Source organism: Microtus pennsylvanicus, chromosome 1 (assembly GCF_037038515.1).
Source record: "Microtus pennsylvanicus isolate mMicPen1 chromosome 1, mMicPen1.hap1, whole genome shotgun sequence".
In the NCBI taxonomy this organism is placed as follows: Eukaryota; Metazoa; Chordata; class Mammalia; order Rodentia; family Cricetidae; genus Microtus; species Microtus pennsylvanicus.
In genome coordinates, this window is record NC_134579.1 from 47,368,340 (window position 1) to 47,390,156 (window position 21,817).

The window sequence follows — 21,817 nt, forward strand, 5'->3', positions numbered from 1 at the left end:
TATATTGCATGAAAATACCAATGCTTTGTACAGTTTTCTTGGTCCACTGTTGCATGCGGGACATCAAGAACACCATGTCCCTGGGTAAAGTGCTTCTCAATGGAGAACTCACTGAGGGAATTAATATCTGAGACTTGTCTGCCATCCCCAGAGCTAAGAGTAAACACATCTATAGAGGGCAAGCTGTGTGAGGTATCCCTGGGTCTACCTTAGTCTCTAAGAATTTAAAAAGCATGGTAACTAGTGAGTACCAAATATTTGATCCCACATCTCAAAAATTTACCAACTCCAACAGTCGATTTCTAGCCATCCTTTCAATCCAATGTGTCAGAACCAAGTTTGTATTGTTCTCAAAATAGCATTTTGGCCACTGCTCTGTGGGATCTGAATTCAGCACGTTAAGGGCAGGATCTAGGAACTGTTCATTTTCTATCATGTACTCAGGCTGATTGTAAAGAGTAGTCGTGTGTAGATGCTACTGCTAGCAATAGCATTAGTGAGGAAAGCACATACGTTAGAATGACAGTTTTTTTAGATGTGCAGTGGTGCTTCTTGTAAAGGCTATGGAATATTATTTGGGTGACGGTCAAAAAATTAGGTCTAAGAAGGGGCTGATGTTACCTACACTATTGCATCTAAGTTTGTGACTGCTGTTTTTTTTTAACACCTGGAGGAAATACTACAGAAAATAAAGTTGCTTTATGATTTACGAAAGTAACTGAGTCAACAAGAGAGTGGGATAATTTGCTGTGTGAGCAGCTCTTTCAGGGGTTGTGAAGATCATTTGCATTTTGCCAAATTTTCTCTTACTTTTTGTCATTCAACATAAAACCAGAAGTTTGTGTTTTAAAGTTTGTGTTTCAAAAGCTGTTCCAAGTATACAAAGAATCACTTCTAAGAATGTAGCTAACTCTTTAACTGTGTGCATTGACATGGAAATTTACAATTTTCAAATTAAATGGTACATGATTATGGTAGGATGGTTTGAGATAAAAAGCCTAGCTACTGGATAAGTTATAAACACAAAGCAATAGAGACTGACACTGAACAATGCATTTCTGAATCTGGTTTCTTTCAATTCTTTACTAGAATAAAAACAAGAGTGAGATTCTATGGCAAAGTCTTGGCTAATATTGCTTTTAGTACTGCCAATTGTGAAGAGATAAAGATCCAAACGCACCGATAAACTATCAAGATAGACATCACTTAAAATCCATGAGGTATTTTGTAAGATTTTTTCAAGTTTTATCTATTAAGTATAGATTCCTTTAGTTTTATCTATTAAGTATAGATTCCTTTATATGAAAAAAGTAATCACTAGACTGGGAAGATGGCTCAGCCAGTAAAATACTTGCCACATAAGAATGAGGACCTGAGTTCAGATCTCCAGAAACCACATACAAGGCCAGATAGGATGGTATCTATTTGTAATCCCAGTGCTGGGGAGTGAGTGAAAGATAGATGGAATTCATTGCCAGTTAGCTCTAGTCAAATTGACGAGCTTCTGGTTCAGTGAGAAACACTGTGGAAAAACAAAAGGTGGAGAATGACTGAGATAGAAACCTGACCCGTGAACATAGTCAGGAGACTGCACACAGCATGTCCACGCATTTACATGAACATTTACATACACCACACACACACCAAAAGCAGGAGGAGGAAGAGGAGTAGGGTGGAGAACAATCAGAAGAGTAGAGAATTACGAAGGTCTGCTCGTGACAGCCTTTATTTACTTCAGGTTTGCCTGATATCTTGAGCTTTATGATGGATAACTAAAGGTTTTTCTTTTAAACCTCCCAGGTCATTTAAGAAGGACAATGATTCTTGCTTCAATTGTCAAAGGAATTCTGGGTAGAGAAAAGGAATGAGTTGTATAAAATGCACCATAAAGAGGGTGCCTCCTTGGTCAGCAGTTCAGCTTCTAAGAGCTCCTTAGACTGTATTCCCTGGATACTTCTTAGCTAAGTTTCTTAAATCCAGGAGCAGTTTGTTCATTCATACTTGTATCTTCAGTCATGGGGGCTTATCTGTTTGGGTCAATGAATACACAACTGACCACAATAACTGTCGTTTGACCTCGGATGGATATCACCAACCACTAAGGGAAAGATCTCTCAATTTCTCTCAGAGACTACAAATGCACCGTTGATACAAACCAAGCCTTTTCATTTGGAATTACAAAAGTTCCTGTTGTTAAAAGTTAGTGATTAAGTGTGAGCGGGGACCCTACAGCCTCCCAGCTATCTAATTTAGAACTTTTCCATTTCTTACTTTACTGCTTAATCTAGACAACAATCACATACCAAAAATGGAAGTTTCCTTTAATTGGTATTCACGATCTCATTTTGCTTAGAACTTTAATATTTTGAAAGAACACATAGCCAGTACTAATGGTGATTGTGTTCCACTGATAGACATCTACAGACTGAAGAATGAGGCCCTGTTCTCCTCTGCTGCTGAAGTGCATCCTGTCACTCATTCTCTCCATAACCTCAGAGAAGTCTTCACTGTGTTCATGTCAGTGAGCATTCTCATCTTACCATGTCATGGTGGGGGTGGAGATGAGGGGGTCCTAAGATATACTACACAGAAGTATTATAATCACAACTTATGAAAAGGGGGCATATATGCTTGCCATAGGTACTTTTAGCATGAATTTTCCAACCCTAATTTGATCAAAATCTAAACCTAAAGGCCGGAACAATTTAGATTTCTTTCGAGTTTAATTGTTCACTTTGAGAAAAACCTCAAGGTCTTGTGAGAATGGTAGCAGGGCGGAAGGAGAAGCAGGGACCCAGCTGCTTTGCACATCAGAGAGCCTGAAAGTGAAGAGCAGATTGGATGAGAAGCAAAACCACAGCACAGAGTCTCTGTTCACTTGCTCTCACAGAATCAATCAGGCTCTTCGTACTGTCCTCTCCCAGCAGTTCTTCTGATTTTCCCCCCTAAGATACTGCTAGGATAGAGGATACCATCCAGCTCTGGAGATCCCTAGGGAGGAAGAGGAGCCTTCTGCTTGAGGAGTCTGCTCCTGCCTGATAGGTGCTGAGAATGAAGATACCGCCTGCCATGTTTGGGATTCCAGGGTTGTTTAGCAAACTCTTGATCCTGCATGTGGGCTTCTGGAGCATCCTTGGTAAGGCACCTCCTAAGAGGACTTCTTATTTTCTTTCTCAGTGTTCATGTCGGTGATGGTTTTCCTTGTTGAGCTTGCTCGGGGGAGAGGGATGTTTATGTCCAGTGTATAGCTCAGTAGTTACCTTTGCTTCCTGAAAATGCTAGAGGGTGCAAGTGAACTTAGAATATGGGATTCAACTGCCTACCGAGCAAACACAGAATCCATAGTTTGGCCAAGTTTCCTAGAAATCTGTCCTTGTGGTAAGTAAAGATATTTTAGCAGATGTTATAAATGCTTAATTACAAATTTGCCACCATTGCTCATGAAATCTCTCTGGCTGTTGTACTAATGGGAAATAAATCTCATGTTCTCTCCACATGGATGTCAGCAGGAAGCTGTGGTGCTTAATTGGGTGGGAAAGGTGTTGGATACTTGAGCTCATAGCTGTGGCCACAGCTACTCTCAATGTTCAATCTAAATACAATCCCTCCTTGTTTTCGTGAAATGAACTATGAGAACACTGGACAAGCATCATACTGTGAAGTAAAGCAGCGAGCGCTGGTGTTGTTGTTTCATTGTTGAACGAGGTGACTTGTAAGTGGTTGCCAACTGAACATAGAAAGTGATTCTCCATAGGTGATCTGGCTCATCCCTACAAAGCCATTTTGTTACCAAAACCTGCAGTTCTTCTTTATCTCTCGACACTTTGCTTCTGCACAGCAACATGCCTTAGAAAAGGATTTTTTAAATGATTATTTAACTTTATTTTATGTGCAATGGTATGAAGGTGTCAGTTTGCCCAGGAACTGGATTTATAGACACTTATGTGGGTGCTGGAAATTGAACCTGGGTCCTCTGGAACATTAGTCAATGCTCCTATCTGATGAGCCATCTCTCAGCCCCCACCTCTCTTAATGTGGGTGACAGTTATATGGCTGTGGCAGACTGTGTTTTGAGTTCTAGAATTATGAAGCTTAGAATTCAACTCTGACGTCAGCAGACCACCTATCTGGGGCAGAGTAAAACATCGCCTCAGTCATCCAAGCCCCTACTTATTAATGGTCTATCACATAGCTATAGCTGAAGTCAAATATTAAACTAAGTCTATTTAATTCTAAGGCATCGATTGTAGACTTACCTCTGTGGAACAAAGGAAAATTTTAACTCTGCATCACAATTAGGCTGTCCTCCATTCTTCCACCCAGTGTGCTATAACCTTGTATCCATGCACATAAACTTGGTTGCAGAATTGGATTCTTTAGTGACTCTGCCACTTACATTATAGACCCAGTTAAGTTTCTTTTCCATTCTCAGCCCTACTTTCATTTAAAAACATATAATAATTATACCTAAATGATGTGTCTTTGTTATGTCTATACTGACTAGTTATGGTAAGCACATGCAATTAAAGCTCGATAAATGTTAATGGTAAGTTTCCTAAAAGTTCTTTTTTATCAGTTCCTCTTACAAAATTCAATTAGATGAGAATTAAGGTTTAACTTAAGTACGTTAAGTAGTTCTGGTTTTAAACTTTTCATCATTTTTAAATTGTCAAGCACTATATGTATATGTATGAAGTATGATACAGGCAAATATTTTAGAATGTTTAAATCAAGTGAACTAACTTGCCTATGACCTCGCATACCCATTGTTTTAAATCTATCCAGTTATTGATTTTAAAATAATAAGCTGCAGTTACTCTGCTGTGACCGAAACTTTTTACTTCTGACCAGTGTTGACTTCATGCTCTGTGATCAATGTTTTCCTAATACTTGTTTCAAAGCTAAAATAATAAAATATCTTGTATACAATGTTTAGATCCAAATGTAATGAATCATAATATATGTAGAAAATGAAAAAGAAAGATTTAGACAAGCGCTGTCCAGGTGGCTTATACAGCAGTTGATAAGGTGGATTACAGTGCTGCTCGGGTTGAATTAATGGATTAGTGGATTACAGCGTCACTTTGAATTACGAATGTAGATTGGATGCTGGTGGTAATGGGTAGAGGTGTTTGCTGTCAACCTGAAAACTCACTTCAATTTCTGGGATGCACATGATAGAAGGAGAAAACCAACTTCTGCATCCTGAAAGTTATCCTGTGACCTCTATACATGGGTTACACACACACACACACACACACACACACACACACCTGTGCACACACACACACTAAATAAATAAATTCAATAAAATAAAATTTAAAAGAATATAAGCTGAGAAAGGAGCATCTGGTGAGGTTTGAAAGTGTGTCTAAGTGGTAGAGTGTTTGCCTAACTTTCGTGAGGACTTAGGCTCTATCCTCAGCAACCTGCTGTGCCCTACCTCCAAAAGAAGAAAAAAATAATCTTTGGTAAATTGTATTATTCTGGACAAAACTGATGGCAGTTCCAGCTCATAAAACTATACTAATGACAGAAAGAGCCTTTATATCTCGAAGAATTAGTCCTGTGACTTTCAACAACTACTGAGTGAAGTAGTGTGTTCTCAAATGAATCAAGGATCAGTTAACATTTCCCCAGTTATAGTAATGTAAAATGATCAAGAGCTGTGCTTTTGGTGTTTCTCAAAAAGAGAAAAAATAGAGGAACTCTCCCCAGTTTCAATAGCATCATTTCTCTCCTGATGGAAATAGAGCATAAACACCTGTGTCACATGAGACTAGGAAGTTCTGAGTGCAGGTTTTCAGAGATTGCTCCATCTTTGAGGGCCTGAACTACTCATTCAGTTGAGACTCAACTGAGGACTTCAACTTGTGTGTGTGCGTGTGTGTGCATGTGTGTGTGCGTGCATGTGCATGCGCATGGGCGTTGGGTATGTGTGTGTGTGTATGTGCGTGCACGCGCATGTGTGTATGTGTGTTTAATCTGGAATAAAGGTGGTACAAAATCTTTGATGGATCATTGATTATTGTAATAGAAATATTCATAAGAAGGCCCAGTAAAGGGATAACATGTACAGCCTGGCTACAGTGAGAACACAGTGGCTAGAGTCTTGTTGCCTGCTTAGCCTTGGCCTGTGTCTTCTTTCTCTTGAAGGTGAGCATTATGATGTTGCTGTGTAAAGCCACTTTTAAACTGGGTCAGATCAGTCATGCTCCAAGTCAGTCTACTATCCCTTGACAATATAGCATTTCCTCACCTCACTATACAATGTTTTCAGTTTTATTTATGTTGTATGTATGGATGTATTTGCATCTGCATGTTGTGTGTGCCTATAGAGTCCAGAAAAAGGCATTGGATCCTGGGGATCTTCAGGTACAGTGGTTATGAGCTTCCTGAGATGGATGCTGGGACTTGAACTTGGGACATCTGGAAGAACATCAAATGTTCTTATCTGCTGAGTTATTTCTCCAGCCCCTCTCTGTCTCATCTTCATGGTTCCAGTATTCCTGTTGAAATGTTCACATGAAATACTGGAAGCAAAGCTGCATCTTTCCCCAAATTCCAAACACCTTTTGTGTATCAAAAGGTATCAAGATACTTATGCAAATACCTAGAAATACTTTCCTATGCATCATGATTTCCTGGATTGAGCACAATCAGATTAAGTTATGTGCTGATTGCCTTCTTAAACTGACTCACTAGCATCTTAGGGCTCTTTAAGTTCCTGTTACTTCCTTTACCACACTATAAAATTGTCCTCTATTGTATTACTGAAGTTGAAACTATTGCCAAACCTCCACGGGACTTTCCTACTTAACTTCCATTACCTGGATGCTTTGCTGTAACTTGGAGTTTGAACTTGCTGAAAAAAAAATGTTGAAAAGTATTTGTAATCAGGTTCGTAAGATGTGATTAACTTTTTGCTTGCTTTCTTTAACAATCTCTGTTGTGCAGTTGTTAAGGATGGGTGTCTAAAAATAGCTTTGTCAGTAGACCATGGCTGTTATTGGTTATGAGCAGCAGCTCTAGTCCTCAATTCCTCAACTGACAAAAGAAAACAGTCACGTGTTTCATTGAGGTGTGATGCAGACTAAGTGCCATTTTTTTCTGGACAAATACCCAGAATGTTGAAGAGCAAAAATACTGTGTCAATTTAGTTAAGAGTGATTATTTGTTATTGTTTTCTTTTATTTCAAACTTTAATTAGCTTTATTGTTTTCTTAAGTGGTTGAGAAGTGCTATTTCCTTCCAGGCTAGCTCCATGCCATCTGTTACCATCTTTAGTCGGAATGAGCGCTAATAGGCTTTTCTTTGGCGAGTTACTCAGCTTCTCTCACAGTGTCAGTAAGGGGAAGCATTTGTGATTTGTAATTCACTTTTCTCAAGTTCTCAGTTCTCTTACCTTGAAATTATAATATCGTATCCCTGTCTCATTGCTCTTGCACTTATGGTTTATGTGTTCATCCCATGATAGGAGTGTCTCATGTGCTTGTGTTTGTGTAATGTAGGGATGTCATTCTTTGTATCCTCAGAGTCTGACAAGACATCCCTGTTAAACATGGATCAGGGAAATGTCTGAGGGACCAGGTAGGGCAGTCACAAACAAAACCAAGTTTATCTGGTAGGTCTCTCTAATACCATTTCCTCTTCCCTAACTGCCACACTCATCCAACAAACAGCCTGGAATTCACACCTATCACAAATAGTCCATGGTTCAGAAAACATTGTCAGAAGAATCATTCAAATTTTAGCTGGGTGGTCATGGCTCGTTTCATTTCCTTCTGTAATATTAGAAAAGGAAATGAACTCTGGGAAGCAATTGGCAGTTTTGTTTTGTTTTCCCACAAACCATGTTTTCCACAGGTCAACCATGTCTGGAGCTTGAGAGGCACTGAAGTTCAGTGTGCTGTTTCCGCAGACTGTATTAGGGAAGTGAGGAAATATATTGCAGGGAAGTGAAAGTGGACTTCACTGTACCTTTCTTACTTAACAAATTCTTACTGAGCATCGCAAGGAAACACCTTTCCCTGACATTTGTAAAACACAAACTGGTTTCTGATAGAATGAGAGGAGCTCACCAAACACTATTGTCAATGGCTTCTCTTTCTGAAAGAGATCTATGGACCTGGCATCTCTGGAAGACGAGGCCCACTTATACCAGGTGGTCAGGTTCCCCCTGACCAAAAGCACCTGTAACTTGTCACCATGAATCTTTCTTCTCTGGAGTCACCAAAAGCTTTCTGTTGTTCACTGGAAATATTTATATATTATCTTCCAACCTAACTAAGAGGCATTCACCATTGGCACATAGGATGGGCAAGGCTCCATGAAGTGGCATGCATGTGAACCCTGAGCTGTGGAGGAAAGGCAATGACCAACAGGTGACATGAGATGACACTTGCCACCTGGTAGACTTACAATGAATTACCAAGAGCCACCTTGGAAAGAGAGCCAAAGCTCTTTAGTTTGTAGCTGTGGCAAGCCTTCCTGGTCAGTCTTATTCCATAGCATTTCTATTTATATGAAAGAATTACATCTTTATACAACATTCAATTTTCAATCTCTCTATTTGTTTGCCTGGCACAGACCCACTCATTACAGACCACTGTTAATCCCGTGAAAAGTGAAGTTCACTTTTCAGAACAAAGGCACTTGGGAAGACCTTTGAATTTTTGTTTTGACTGCAAGAATTATAGTTTTCATGACTTTTGACAATTACTCAACTTATATGTCAGTTTTGTAAATCCATTCTAATATAAAAATTGTAACACTTGGCATTTATTGTTGTTGAAATATAATCTAAGTGTAGTGCCAAGAACTTTTCCTACATATTCCCACTCACAATAAATTTTTGGATAACAGCCTATGCCTTGGAGTGAGCAGGTTTCCTGGGTTTAAATTCTAGTCCTGAGTCTGTCTTCCAATAGCTGGTGACCTATGATAAATGGCTTATTTGTTCTAGAATTTAGTTTATTCATCTTAAATGCAAAGATAATGCTAGGGATTACCTCACAATCATTATGGTGATGGATTGAAGCAACACTTTGAGTGATTCCTTAATTAGGACAGTTCAACTTATAAATTATCAAAATTTTACAATGATTTGTAAGTGATATGAAATCAGTAGAGAATATACTTCAAAATTTGAATGTTGGTATTTTCCATGGCTAGCAATATGTGTTGCGATTGTTTTTGTAGTGCTGGCTCTATCCCTACTCAGCTATGCAATCACTAAGGTAAACGGCCGATATCATCCAGTATACCGTGCTGCCAACATTTCTGGTTAAGTGTATTCTAAACTTACATGAAGTACCAAAACTTCACTATGAAAGAGACTTTCTTTTAGTTTATTTGGGCTAACTGCAGGCTAGTGTATTCTGAATAAGTTTAAGGAAGGCTAGGTCCAGACACGGTGCTTGGTAGACTGGGTTTACTAGATAAATTTTGGCTTACAACAATGTTAAATCATGATGGGTGTATCAGGACATAAGTACCATAAGGAGTACTTCCATATATGATGCCCAACAGTACTTAGCACGTAGTAAGAACCTGAGAATTGTTTGTCATCTTTCCTTTTGCCTGTTTTTGCCCTGGATCTGGGAAGGGTAGGTGCACACTGATAAGGAAGGGTTAGTGCACTGTGTAACTAGTTATGAATGAGTAGAGAAAGTTCTGGAAATATCTGCCAAACATAGCTTAAACTGCACATCTGCTGCCTGGATGACCTCTCAGGTCTGTGCTTGCCCTACTTTAAGTATTTCTAGGAAAGGAAATACCACAGGCATCGTGGAGTATTTAAAGACAAGTGGTATTGTAATGGATGCGCTTATTCTATACAACTAAATTTAAGAGATAGTCTTTAAATTCTTTCCCAAAATGACATGTCACAGTAACTATTGTACACTCTAGCCCTGGAGGAAACTATGTTCTTAAAAAAACCATATGAAATCAAATTTAGATGTTTCACATATGATTATAGAGATGTTGATGACTTATGAGGAAAAATAACAGATGATTATAAAATTTCTTCCAATTTTCTTATTTCATAGTCTCTGCTGTGTTTTAAGTGATGTATGAATTCATGCCATGTATGCGCTTCCCATGGAGTTAATTCATTCCTGGTCAATTTCACAGCAGCCTCAGATTTTATTATATGCTTTATCTCTGAGACCAAGACACAGGGTTTTCCTTCAACAGTGATTCTTTTCCAATTACAGCTCAGATTTTAACTTAGATGTCTATGTATTGCTGTCTTTCATACTGCTCTATACGTCCCCCAGAATCTCTGGGAATATCTTAGTTATGGAATAGATTCACTTACCATGAAGTAATACATCTATCCAAAACTACAAACCATGAAATGAGCGGTTTCTGAGTGGAGTGCAAATCCCTCACTATAGTTTCATGTTACCGCGGTTCTGATTTTGTGGCTGTGGCAACTAGCTTAGGGCGGGAAATACAATACTGTGCCTTTCTGATGTGGTGCCTGTGACTTTCTCTAGTGTCTGGGCTGATGTCATAGGCTGGTTAGTGTGAAATTACAAGGATGTGCATGGGTTAGGTGGAGGCCACTACTTTAAAGGATTTTTGCATCCCTGTTTTCGAGTAAAGATGTATATCTTTCTTTGCTTCAGTGAGTGTAATATCCCCCCACCCTTCATCACTGCTAAGTTTTAAAGTAAGCAGAATATAGTATCAAATATTATCTAGAGACCTTTTCTCCTGACTGTAAATATACCACTAATATTAATTATTAATACTCCATTGGTGATCATTTTTTTCTAAAATAGTTTACATTTTTATGTTCATCTCTGATATTACAACTCAAATTAATCCAATCTTCATTTTTTCACTAATTTCACTTGGTAGCTTTAACTTAGATGTCTTAGATTTTTGAAATTTCTATAAATTGTAAGAATTTTTCAATGGAGGCTTGATGGTTGTCGGTTGGAATTTGCTTTAAAATAATAGTTATAATCAAGGCAAGGCAGTTGAAATGATTAAAGAATAGCATAAGGCCTGTTAATGATTGGAGATGGCATCGTGAGAACAAGACCACTGAGTTTCCCTAGAGGTGGGGTTGGGTTACATCCCTCTTCTTTCATGAAACCTTTCTTGACCAACTCAACCAGAAGAACTCTCAAGGATCTGAAAGGTAGGAGTTTATGTCATATCTAAGATAAAAGTTCTCACACTCCTAATGATGATAGGCACTGGGCTGTCTATACCCTTAGATTATGGACAACAAGAAGGCACAGTATCCATACTATCTATTGCTGATTATCACCATGTATGAGAAGTTCTGAGCAATGTCCATGGTAAGACATTTCCCATGAGAGTATTCTTGGTTTAAGTTCTAACTAATTGATATGTTACCACTGAGTTTTGATAATATGTTTGTAATTTGAAAATTAACATGTTTGTAATATTTATCCTCAGCAGAAATTTCCCTCGACATGAAAGTTAACTCAGAACTGCCTCGCTGTAGAACTGGCCCTGATCACATATGAATTCAATTCCTTGTGCCTATTTTAAGCATGAATTATACTCAGGAACAATAGAGTATCCCCCATTCGTTGTAATAGTAAATATTCCTACAACATTTTATTTTATTTTATTTACCTGGTAATTTCATTGATTGTTTCCTTTTGTGATTTCAGAATAGATATTTTTCATATGGAGATAGCAGTTGTTCAAAATAATAAAAACCAGTGTTCTCATTGGTTAGACAGTACCTGGCTATCTATTTGTGTGTACCGTTCATATAGAATATAACACATGAGTAGCTTTTGGAAGAATTTTTTTTTGTTTTATCTTCTTTTTTTTAAATTTTTTTAATGTATTTTTTTATTGATAAAAGGAGAATAAAGAAAAGAAAGAAAAAAAAAAACAAATTACCACCTCCTCCCAGCCTCCCATTTCCCTCCCCCTCCTCCCATTCTTCTCCCCCTCCTCCCACCCCTCTCCCCTTCCCCCCACTTTTCTCCCCCTCCCTCTCCAGTCCAAAGAGCAGTCAGGGTTCCCTGCCCTGTGGTAAGTCCTAGGTCCTCCCCCCTCCGTCCATATCTAGGAAGGTGAACATCCAAACTGGCTAGGCTCCCACCAAGCCAGCACATTGCATAGGATCAAAACCGCGTGCCATTGTCCTTGGCGTCTCATCAGCCCTCATTGTTCGTCATGTTCAGAGAGTCCAGTTTTATCCCATGTTTTTTTTGGTAACAGTCCAGCTGGCCTTGGTGAGCTCCCAGTAGATCAGCTCCACTGTCTCAGTGGGTGGGTGCACCCCTCGTGGTCCCGACTTCTTTGCTCATGTTCTCCCTCCTTCTGCTCCTCCTTGGGACCTTGGGAGCTCTATCCAGTGTTCGAGTGTGGGTCTCTGTCTCTATCTCCATCCATCGCCAGATGAAAGTTCTAGGATGATATGCATGATATTTGTCAGTATTGCTCTAGGATAGGGTCATTTCAGGTTCTCTATCCTCAGCTGCCCAAGGAACTAACTGGGGGCCTCAGCTTGGGCACCTGGGATCCCCTCTAGGGTCAAGTCTCCTGCCCATCCTAAAGTGGGTCCTTTAACTAAGAAATGGGGTTCCGTGCTCCCCTATCCAACCTTCCTTTATCCCGATCCTCCTGTTTCCCCAAGTCCCCCCTCCTTCCCTTCTACCTTTTCTCTCCCCATCTCCCCTTACCCCCATCCCACCCCACCCCCAACATCCCACTTTTCTCCCCGGCAATTTTGTCTACTTCCCTTATCCAAGAGGATAACTATATGTTTTTCCTTGGGTTCACCTTCTTACTTAGCTTCTTTAGATTCGCCTATTTTAGACTCCGTGGCCCCTATTTATGGCTAGAAACCAATTATGAGTGAGTACATCCCATGTTCATCTTTTTGGGTCTGGGATACCTCACTCAGGATAGTGTTTTCTATTTCCATCCATTTGCATGCAAAATTCGAGAAGTCCAAAAGACACTTAAGGTCATGCTCAACCTCCTTAGCGATCAGGGAAATGCAAATCAAAACAACTTTGAGATATCATCTTACACCTGTCAGAATGGCTAAAGTCAAAAACACCAAGGATAGCCTTTGCTGGAGAGGCTGTGGAGGAAGGGGTACCCTCATCCATTGCTGGTGGGAATGCAATCTTGTGCAACCACTGTGGAAGTCAGTGTTTCGGTTTCTCAGGAAATTCGGGATCAACCTACCCCTGGACCCAGCAATACCACTCTTGGGAATTTTCCCAAGAGATGCTCTATCATATGTCAAAAGCATTTGTTCAACTATGTTCATAGCAGTATTATTTGTAATAGCCAGAACCTGGAAACAACCTAGATGCCCTTCAATGGAAGAATGGATGAAGAAAGTATGGAATATATACACATTAGAGTACTACGCTGCGGTAAAAAACAATGACTTCTTGGAAGAATTTTTTACAGGCTCCTCCACTTCTGGTGGCTCACAAAGATATGTCATATGAAATCCAGGTGGTGATGGATATATATTTTGTCTTACTACATGTGATTTTATTATTCTTCATTGAAAATTCCATATAAGATATGAATGTTTGCCGGGCAGTGGTGGCGCACCCCTTTAATCCCAGCACTCGGGAGGCAGAGGCTGGCGGATCTCTGTGAGTTCGAGGCCAGCCTGGTCTACAAGAGCTAGTTCCAGGACAGGAACCAAAAGCTACAGAGAAACCCTGTCTCGAAAAATCAAAAAAAAAAAAAAGATATGAATGTTTGAGATAAGCGCCAGGAACAATAATACCAAGGACAAAGTGACTGGCAGTTGGCAGATAAGTCAAAGCTAAAACCAACTGTAATTATCCCCTCATCAGAGAATGTTTGCTTGAGAAGACAAACCAGTCAAGGGTAGCTGTGTGCATCATGCATGTCACATAATTGACTGGCACATGTCGTGGCAGGCAGAAAGGAATTGTCAACATGCTTGCCAGATAGAAAATTAGAACTGTGACATCTGACTCAGTGGATAATTCTTGACCTCCTAACATCAGTTACAGGCTTTGAGCTTAAGAAAAAAATCTTGCCTAATTTGCACCCAGACTGATTATTCCTGATTTCTAATGCTATAAAAGCATTCATCTTCTATTTATTTATATTTATTTATTCTAATATTCGAGAAAAATTATATGCCAGCTAATGTGATTGTCAATCAACTTTATCCTGCTCAGAAAAATACTCAGAAGCCACAATAATGTTTCTGTCATTGCATTCCAAATCAGTGACACAGTCGGGGCTAATCACAAGCTCTTTTCTGCATGTGTTTTGTGTGCTCCTCTCAAGTGTATAGACACAGAATGCTAAAGATAGACTGTGCTATTAACATGAAGTAACAGTTCTCTGGCTGAATGAAAGGCTTATACATTGCAGTAGGGACAGACTTTGTAGACTAGGACTAGTTTCACAGTCATACATTGAGGGAAATGAAGGTGTGTGTGTGTGTGTGTGTGTGTGTGTGTGTGTGTGTGCGCGCATGCACATGTGTGTGCATGCACACCCATGTGTGTCTGTTTTGAGAACTGACACATAAGAACTTTCCTCTTTTTATAGTTGATGTCTATCTCAGTTTGAAGAAATTGAGGGTCGCTGAGACTGTTCCAATGGCTATGTTGAATTAATGCTTCCATTTTTAAACTGATTCCATGCATTTTATATGTCTACCCAAGTTGGACTTCATATTTTTTTCTTTGGGGACAGGAAAATTTTAATATTTCCCAACAGTGCTCACCATATTTATTCTGGAATAACCAATGACCTTTTTCATGTCCAGAAAGCCATGATGCAGTTGTGTATCAGTTCCCTGAATCTGCTGTGAGACTATTGAGAAGACTATTGAGAAGCCTGTGTTTTCCTGTTCCACCAGACTTTAGTACCTCAACAGTCTCTACTTTGATGGCCAAGGGCTTTTAATCCGCTGAAGGGCAGGTCAGCTTCTCGGAAAGCATGTCAGCAGCCCAGGCCAAGTACTTCGTGTCTATGTACAGCGTGACTCTCCCATTGCTGGGCATGTTCATTTCCCATGTGAAGGCAAATTCCACAAAGACAGACATCATTTCTAATTCCTATTCCCTCTAAGAAAGAGTACACGGGACTCCCCCTAACCTTGCTTTCAAGCTTGGCTACATTTGAGGAAAAAAAGAGTAGTACATAATATATTTATTTAGAAAAAGTCACTATTATTACATAATTGTCCCATCAATCAAAAGTAAGCTCATTGGGGACAACAGGTCTTTGACCACAACCACCTTGCTGTTCACAAGTACTCAAGAAAATTAAAAAGGGAAGCGAGGAGGCTGTGGTCTCTTAACTCGGGAGAGGAACGGACTTTGGAGACAAGGTTTCACTTGGCCTTTCCACCTTTGGTTTCCTTGCTTTTTGCCACAAATCTGACCACATCAGGTACTGTTTTGTTAGGCACTTCCTTTTGTGTCAGTGACCTTATCCTTTCTCTTCAAGCTTTTGAAAACCTCACCCTTAGAACTTTCATTTTGTTTTGCTTACAAGTTTACGCTATAAAAAAAATATTGAAGCAACTGAACCATAACTTCTTAAAGTGAAGTTGTCTGAGAATCCAATATAGTCACAAATAAATTGGAGATGCTGAAAGTTCTCTGCAGGTCCCTAGACTCTACCTGATGCCTGAGAATTCCATGAAATTTTAATTGTTCTAAGCAAGAGTTGATGAGATCAGGGTGAAAGTTACAGTGAGAAATTTATTGTTATGAAATAGCTAAAATAAGACCCTAAGCATTTTTCATCTTTAAAAAAGGCTTTGACTATAATCTCATTTAGGCATCTTTATAGCCTGTGATTCTATAAATCTATTTAGAAAAGTACTTGAACATGAAAGTTAGTGAGGAGGTACAGTACGCTTAATGCCATGAAATAGAATAGTTCAAAAGTAAGAGTCCGGCAAAGTGGCACACGCCTTTAAACCCAGCCCTGGGAAAGCAGAGGCAGATGGATCTTTGTGAGTCTAAGGGCAGCCTGGTCTAAAGAGTGATTTCCAGGACAGCAAGGGCTACATAGTAAGACTCTGTCTTAAAAATTCAAACCAAAACAGCAAAGCAGCATAACAACAAAGAACGATTAGTGAGGGTGGAGGAAAAAGAACTTGAAATACTTTAAGACCCTGTGTTTAGCCTCATTTTAATGTAAAAAGAAAAAGACGGAAGTGCCACAAAGTGCATAACAAAAGAAATTTTGGTCTGTTTGCTTATTTTGTTTTACCAGCTTAGGGAATCCCATCTAGTAATTTCAAGATGTGGCAGACATAGCCACATATTTCATAATATGGAAATGAAGCCCAAAGGCTTCTAAAGTTGTCATGATCATGAAGATCATGGTCCTTTCCCAAAAGGAACAACACAGACTTTCAGTAATGAATGAAGACATACACATGACTGTTTCATGAGCAATTGAAGCTTGTGATTTTGAAGCCAGTCTCTGTTTCTCAACACCCATGCTGGTTGAATATTTTGTGAACCAAATTGCACACGTATTTGTTTCAAGAAAAGGGGTGTAATTTAACAGTTTTAAGTTTTATGATTTTTTTGTGTTATTAAAATAATACAATTATAGGTTAATTAGCAAATGGTATTAGAAAATGTGATTTCTGGCTGAGAAGTAATACAAACAAGATAATGGTACATGGTAAAGACCTCATTATGACTTTAAAGTCTCAATTTTCCTAATTATTAGCATATAACCATGGACAAGTTCTTTAGTATTTCAACCTCATCTGTAAAACTGAACTCATAATATTACTTTTTGGGGGAGAATGAAACTAATTAACTAATTGTTTGTATGTTTGTTTTTTGAGACAGGGTTTCTCTGTGTAGCCCTGGCTGTCCTGGAACTCGCTCTGTAGACCAGGCTGGCCTCAAACTCAGAGATCTGCCTTTCTCTGTCTCCAGAGTGCTGGGATTAAATGTGTGAGCCTCCAGCATTCAGTGAAGCAATTTATTTTTAAAGCAAATATTGATTATGTGTAGCTATGCACCACACTGAACTAGCAGAGATAAAGTACTGAAAAAATAGTATTGAGGGAAAATTATGGAATTCTGTTTGAGAAATCTTTGGTGGAAATAATTGCTGTGGTATCTATGATTCTTCGAGAAGATCATACTCATTCCAGTTTTCCTTTTGTGTTTTAGGTGAAAAGGCATGTCAAGTACAAGTTATCGTTCCCAGGCATTCAGAATATGCCACAGTGGGAGAGTCCTTTAAAATGGAATGTCCTGTGACATATTGTGCTCAGAGACCTAATGTGACTTGGTGCAAGTACAGTGGAAAAAACTGTTTACCTCTTGAGATTGGACCTCAGCAACATACTGGTTGGGAAGACAAGGACCATGGTTCAGTTTTTACTCTCCATTTTGAACCAGTATATCTCAGTGACGATGGGTCGTATGGTTGTTCTGTAAACTCTACTTCTGAGGTTATTAATAGCAACATAATAGTCCTCCATGTGAAAGGTGAGTGCTCTACCCCAGGCCATCTATAGTTTTTCCATCCTGTTACTGTGAAAGAGGCAATCCCGACTTTCAGACACTGTGGTTAAAAACTGGAACACTTGTATCAGATCCACAGTCTACCTCCTCTTCCAGGTTGACAGTAAAGAGGACATAAAGTATTTGTGTAGGGGGAGAGAAGGGTGGGGTCAAGAGCAGTAGAGGAAAAAATAATAGAAGTTACTGGTCTTTTTGAGATGGGGTCTGGCTTCCCTGGCGCTCTCTTTGTAGCCCAGGCTGTCACGGAACTCACAGAAATCCACCTGCCTCTGCCTCCCTCATGCTTGGGTTAAAGGTATGTGCTGCCACAGCAGGACACTTACTGACTGTACTTGTCATTAGAGATTAAAACATTTATTTGACAGGTTCAGAAATGATCACAATGATATCATTTTTTTCGTCATTGTTTTTTCTGTTTTTTGTTGATTAGAATTTGCAGAAGTTATGCTCACATAAGCAGCAGATTTGGAGCATGAATAAACAAAGAAATTAAGATGTAAAATTATTTGATTGTCATCATCTTGGAAGACTCACTATTATAATGATGACACACCCCAAGATTGAACACCATCTCCAACAAATCAAACTTAATTCTAAAATTCACATCATATTGTGTAACAGACCCTGCGCAGCCAAAATAATCTGCATAAAGAAAGATTTCTCTATTCCAAATTTCATTATTGAAATATAGCTACTTAAATACTGTGGTGAGATCAGCATAGTAGAGTTGAGAGTGTAGAATAAAATTCTGTCTATGATCAATTGACTTTTTCTATTATTTTTATTTTCTGTGCATGGGTGTTTTAGTCTGCAAGTATGTCTGTGTACCACATACATGGCTGGTGCCTCTGGGACTGGAATTACACATGGTTTTGATCTACCATGTGAATGCTGGGAATTGGACCTGGGCCCTCTCGAAGAGCAGCCAATGCGCTCAACATCTGAGTAATCTCTATAGGCTCTCAATTTCCTTTCAGATTTTTTTTTGTTATTTTTGTTTTGTTTTGTTTTTTGAAACTGTGTTTTAGTGTGTAGTCTTTCCTGGCCTGAAACTCGCTGTGTAGACTAGGCTGTGCTGGCACTCAGAGATCCTCCTGCCCCTTTCTCCAAATACTGGGCTTAAAGGTATGAGTCACCTTTCCCAAGACCCTCAACTGATTTAAATATAGGAAACTAACCTACAAAACTACTTTTACATCAAACTATATATCTGCATAAAAAACTAAGTCTTGATCTTGCATTTTATAATCATTTCCTAGATATTACAAAAGCATAAAACAACAGCAAAAGCAGACAGAAAAGACTGTCACAATTCAATACATTTCTGCATCAAAGATCATTATACTGAGTGCAAAGGCACCTCACAGAACATGAGAAAGTGTTTGCGAATCGCATGCTTCATGCGAGACTATTGCCCAGACTATGTAATGACTCTCCAGAGCTTTCTACCTACCTTCTTGGATCACTTCAGGAAGGAACCTTTCCAAGCTTTACAATGCTACTTTCCATTGCCCCATCTTTGTGTGTGCACATGTGCATGCAAGTACACATATATGTGTGCACATATGCGTCTGCACAAGTGTGTATGTGGAATGCAGAGAGTGACACTTGGTGTCTTCCTCAATTGCTCTCTACTTTATTTTTTGAGACAAGGTTTCTCAGTGAACTCAGGACTCGATGGAATTGTTAGGCTGGCTAGTCAGTGAGAAACTGAGATGCTCCTGTTGCAGCCTTAGCACTGGATTGGAGACAGGAGCTGTCATCTTCTACCTCGTATGTGGACACTGAAGATTTAGCAGAGGTCCTCAAGCGCATACACGTGACCCATCTTCCCAGGTCCAGCCTTCTCTCATCTCCATCATCATCGTTGCTATGCCATTCCCATCTATTTCAGAATATCCACTTTTATACCTATCACAATTATCCTTTTCCTTTGTAAGGTCTACATCCCTCATTCATCACACATCTCCCTTCCCTGTGCAGTATATAAAAATACGTCCAGTTCCATCAAAACTTATAGTACCTTACAAATAGGAATCATATCTTGCTTTTGGGGATTGTTGCTCTCTTGTAGAGTTCAAATACATTTCTTTTTAGGATTAATTTAAATTTTAGCTAAATATATAGTCTTCTTTAGGGAAATGGGGATTACCGGGAAAGAGGAAAGATATTCCATTTATTTTTGAACCCAAGAGTACTCAGGGAACTGCCTATGAAATGCGGAAAGAAATATGTTCTGGAACTGCTTATAATTAGTAAAATTTGGAAATACAACAAAAGTATTTTGATCGTTCCCCCTTGAAATATCTTTCTGGGAAGATACTGGGAATGCCCCCATTTTTGCATATGATTCACCTTTGCTTTTTATGTTCATAATAGAAATTGGTTTGTGTAAAAACCAATGTGGACAGAAGGAGGCTTGGGTATTCTTGAGAAAGCATTTGTCTCCTAGAATGAGGAAAGGCACCTTGTGAAACAGAGTACAAGGAGATTATCCTACAGAGCCAGGAACAGCCACCCCAATATATACATTGATTTATAGTTCTGTGCTTCTCAATTGTCCTAGGTCAGTTTCTGATTGGGGACATCAGAAAAATGCAGAGGTCATTATCTGTGCAGGAAGATGCATGTTGTGTGAGAATGCAGGAAGTGAGAGGCACAGTCTTTGTTTCAAAATGAACACCTAGGATCTCACGCAGAACTTCTTTATCTTGTGGTCATTCACAGTCTCAGGAGCACCTGGGGGTTGAATGTTTTATTATATTGCAGGTGTCAGAGGTCACACATGGTCTATGTGTTCATCTACCTGAAGAACGAGGAGGAGAGAACCAAAGAAGTCAGATGAAGGTTATACTGTGTTGACAGTAGTCTTTCTTTAGGCTTGAAAAGAACTCCTTTGCTTTGTATGCCATGATCTCAGGGTGAAGTTCTGTGAATTATGCATGCTGAACTTGGCCAGGATTACTGGATTCTCTGTTGTGGCAACATTGGAGTCCTTTCTAAATAACTCTGACTTTAGTTTGAGTACCACCTTTGTGTTTCATCAAGCCATTTTAATACTTAGTCTTATTTTCTGTTTCAGAAAGGACTCAAAATGATTCAGAATACCATCCAAAAAGTAAGTGTGAAACCAATCAAAATTAGCAAGTTTGTTTGATGATCAGATAAATAATGGGAATAAGGTCTTCTTAATTGGGTTTGTTTGTATTAGATTATCTATTGTTTGCCATCAAACTGCCTCCCCATAGACAGCCGTGTTTGCTTCTTGGCTGCTTGCCCAACCTAAACAGCAGCTGCAGTACATTTGCCACCATTCTGTACCATTGAACTATATGCTCACTGTATGTCCTCCTTAAATTACTCCTGATAGTTTGTAACCTCAAAGAAAGGATCTGGGGTCAGGGGGAGATATCACACATACAATTCAATACTTCTCTGCTTTTGACAAATTGTTAATAGTGACCCCAAAGAAACAGTGTATCTTACATCATATCCAAGAGTATACACACATAAAAAGCAAATCCACAAAATCTGTAGACAGTAGAATTTTTGATTTCTGTGCTATGGGAATGGAGGAGTGTCCTGTGCAATGCAAGGGGTTTATCAAGCCTTGGATCTCTCCTTACTGGACGCAGATTCTCTCCCACATTGTGATATCAGAAGTGTCTCCTAAAACTATCACGTGTTTCTGGGGGATGAGAAATTTTCTGGTTGAGAATCACTGCAGCAGTGTGTCTTATGAATTCAGATATTTTCTAGTTTGTTTTATATTATTTAAAAAACACTATTTTTGATCCACTGATCTGTGTCACAACTTATTTATAAGTTAAAAACCAACCTTGATCAAATAGGGATCGGTGAATGTTAACACAGGTCAGTCAGAATGAGCACTAGCTAGATGCTAAGCAAAGCATATTCGGTAAAAATGAAAACATTTGTTGTTTGGAGGTAATGATGACTTATAAGAGGGAGCAAATGTACAGCATCAGAAACCTGCTGCTGTGAGTCCCAACTGCCATTCACGAGCTGTTGGTCTTTGGGCACTATTCAGAACATTCCTTTCAAGTTCTAAAGCTGTATTAAGAAAATGACTTCCATAACACTGAACTAAATATATAAATGAAAGGGCCTGGTGAAGTGGTTTGTGAGAACTGCCGTAGGGATCTTTCTACAATAGCTCATCCAAGCAGAATGTGAGATGTTCACAAAAGTTAAAAATAGTAGTTGATGGTACTGGGACCACCAAAGGAGAAACAGAGGGCTTGGCCTGCTAGTTCCTTCATTCA

At 39.2% G+C, this 21,817-nt stretch overlaps 1 protein-coding gene across 3 annotated transcripts in view; it reads left to right on the forward strand.

Annotated features, from left to right (window-relative positions):
* The first annotated feature begins 2,832 nt into the window (after positions 1-2,832).
* Positions 2,833-21,817, forward strand: part of Btla (B and T lymphocyte associated) — a 30,237-nt gene continuing 11,252 nt past the window's right edge. For all 3 annotated transcript variants that reach the window (XM_075963640.1, XM_075963646.1, XM_075963651.1), the window contains exons 1-3: positions 2,833-3,136; positions 17,175-17,495; positions 20,614-20,649. In XM_075963640.1, the coding sequence (XP_075819755.1) occupies positions 3,052-3,136; positions 17,175-17,495; positions 20,614-20,649 (442 nt within the window). In that variant the 5' untranslated portion in view covers positions 2,833-3,051. The remainder of the gene's footprint in view (positions 3,137-17,174; positions 17,496-20,613; positions 20,650-21,817) is intronic.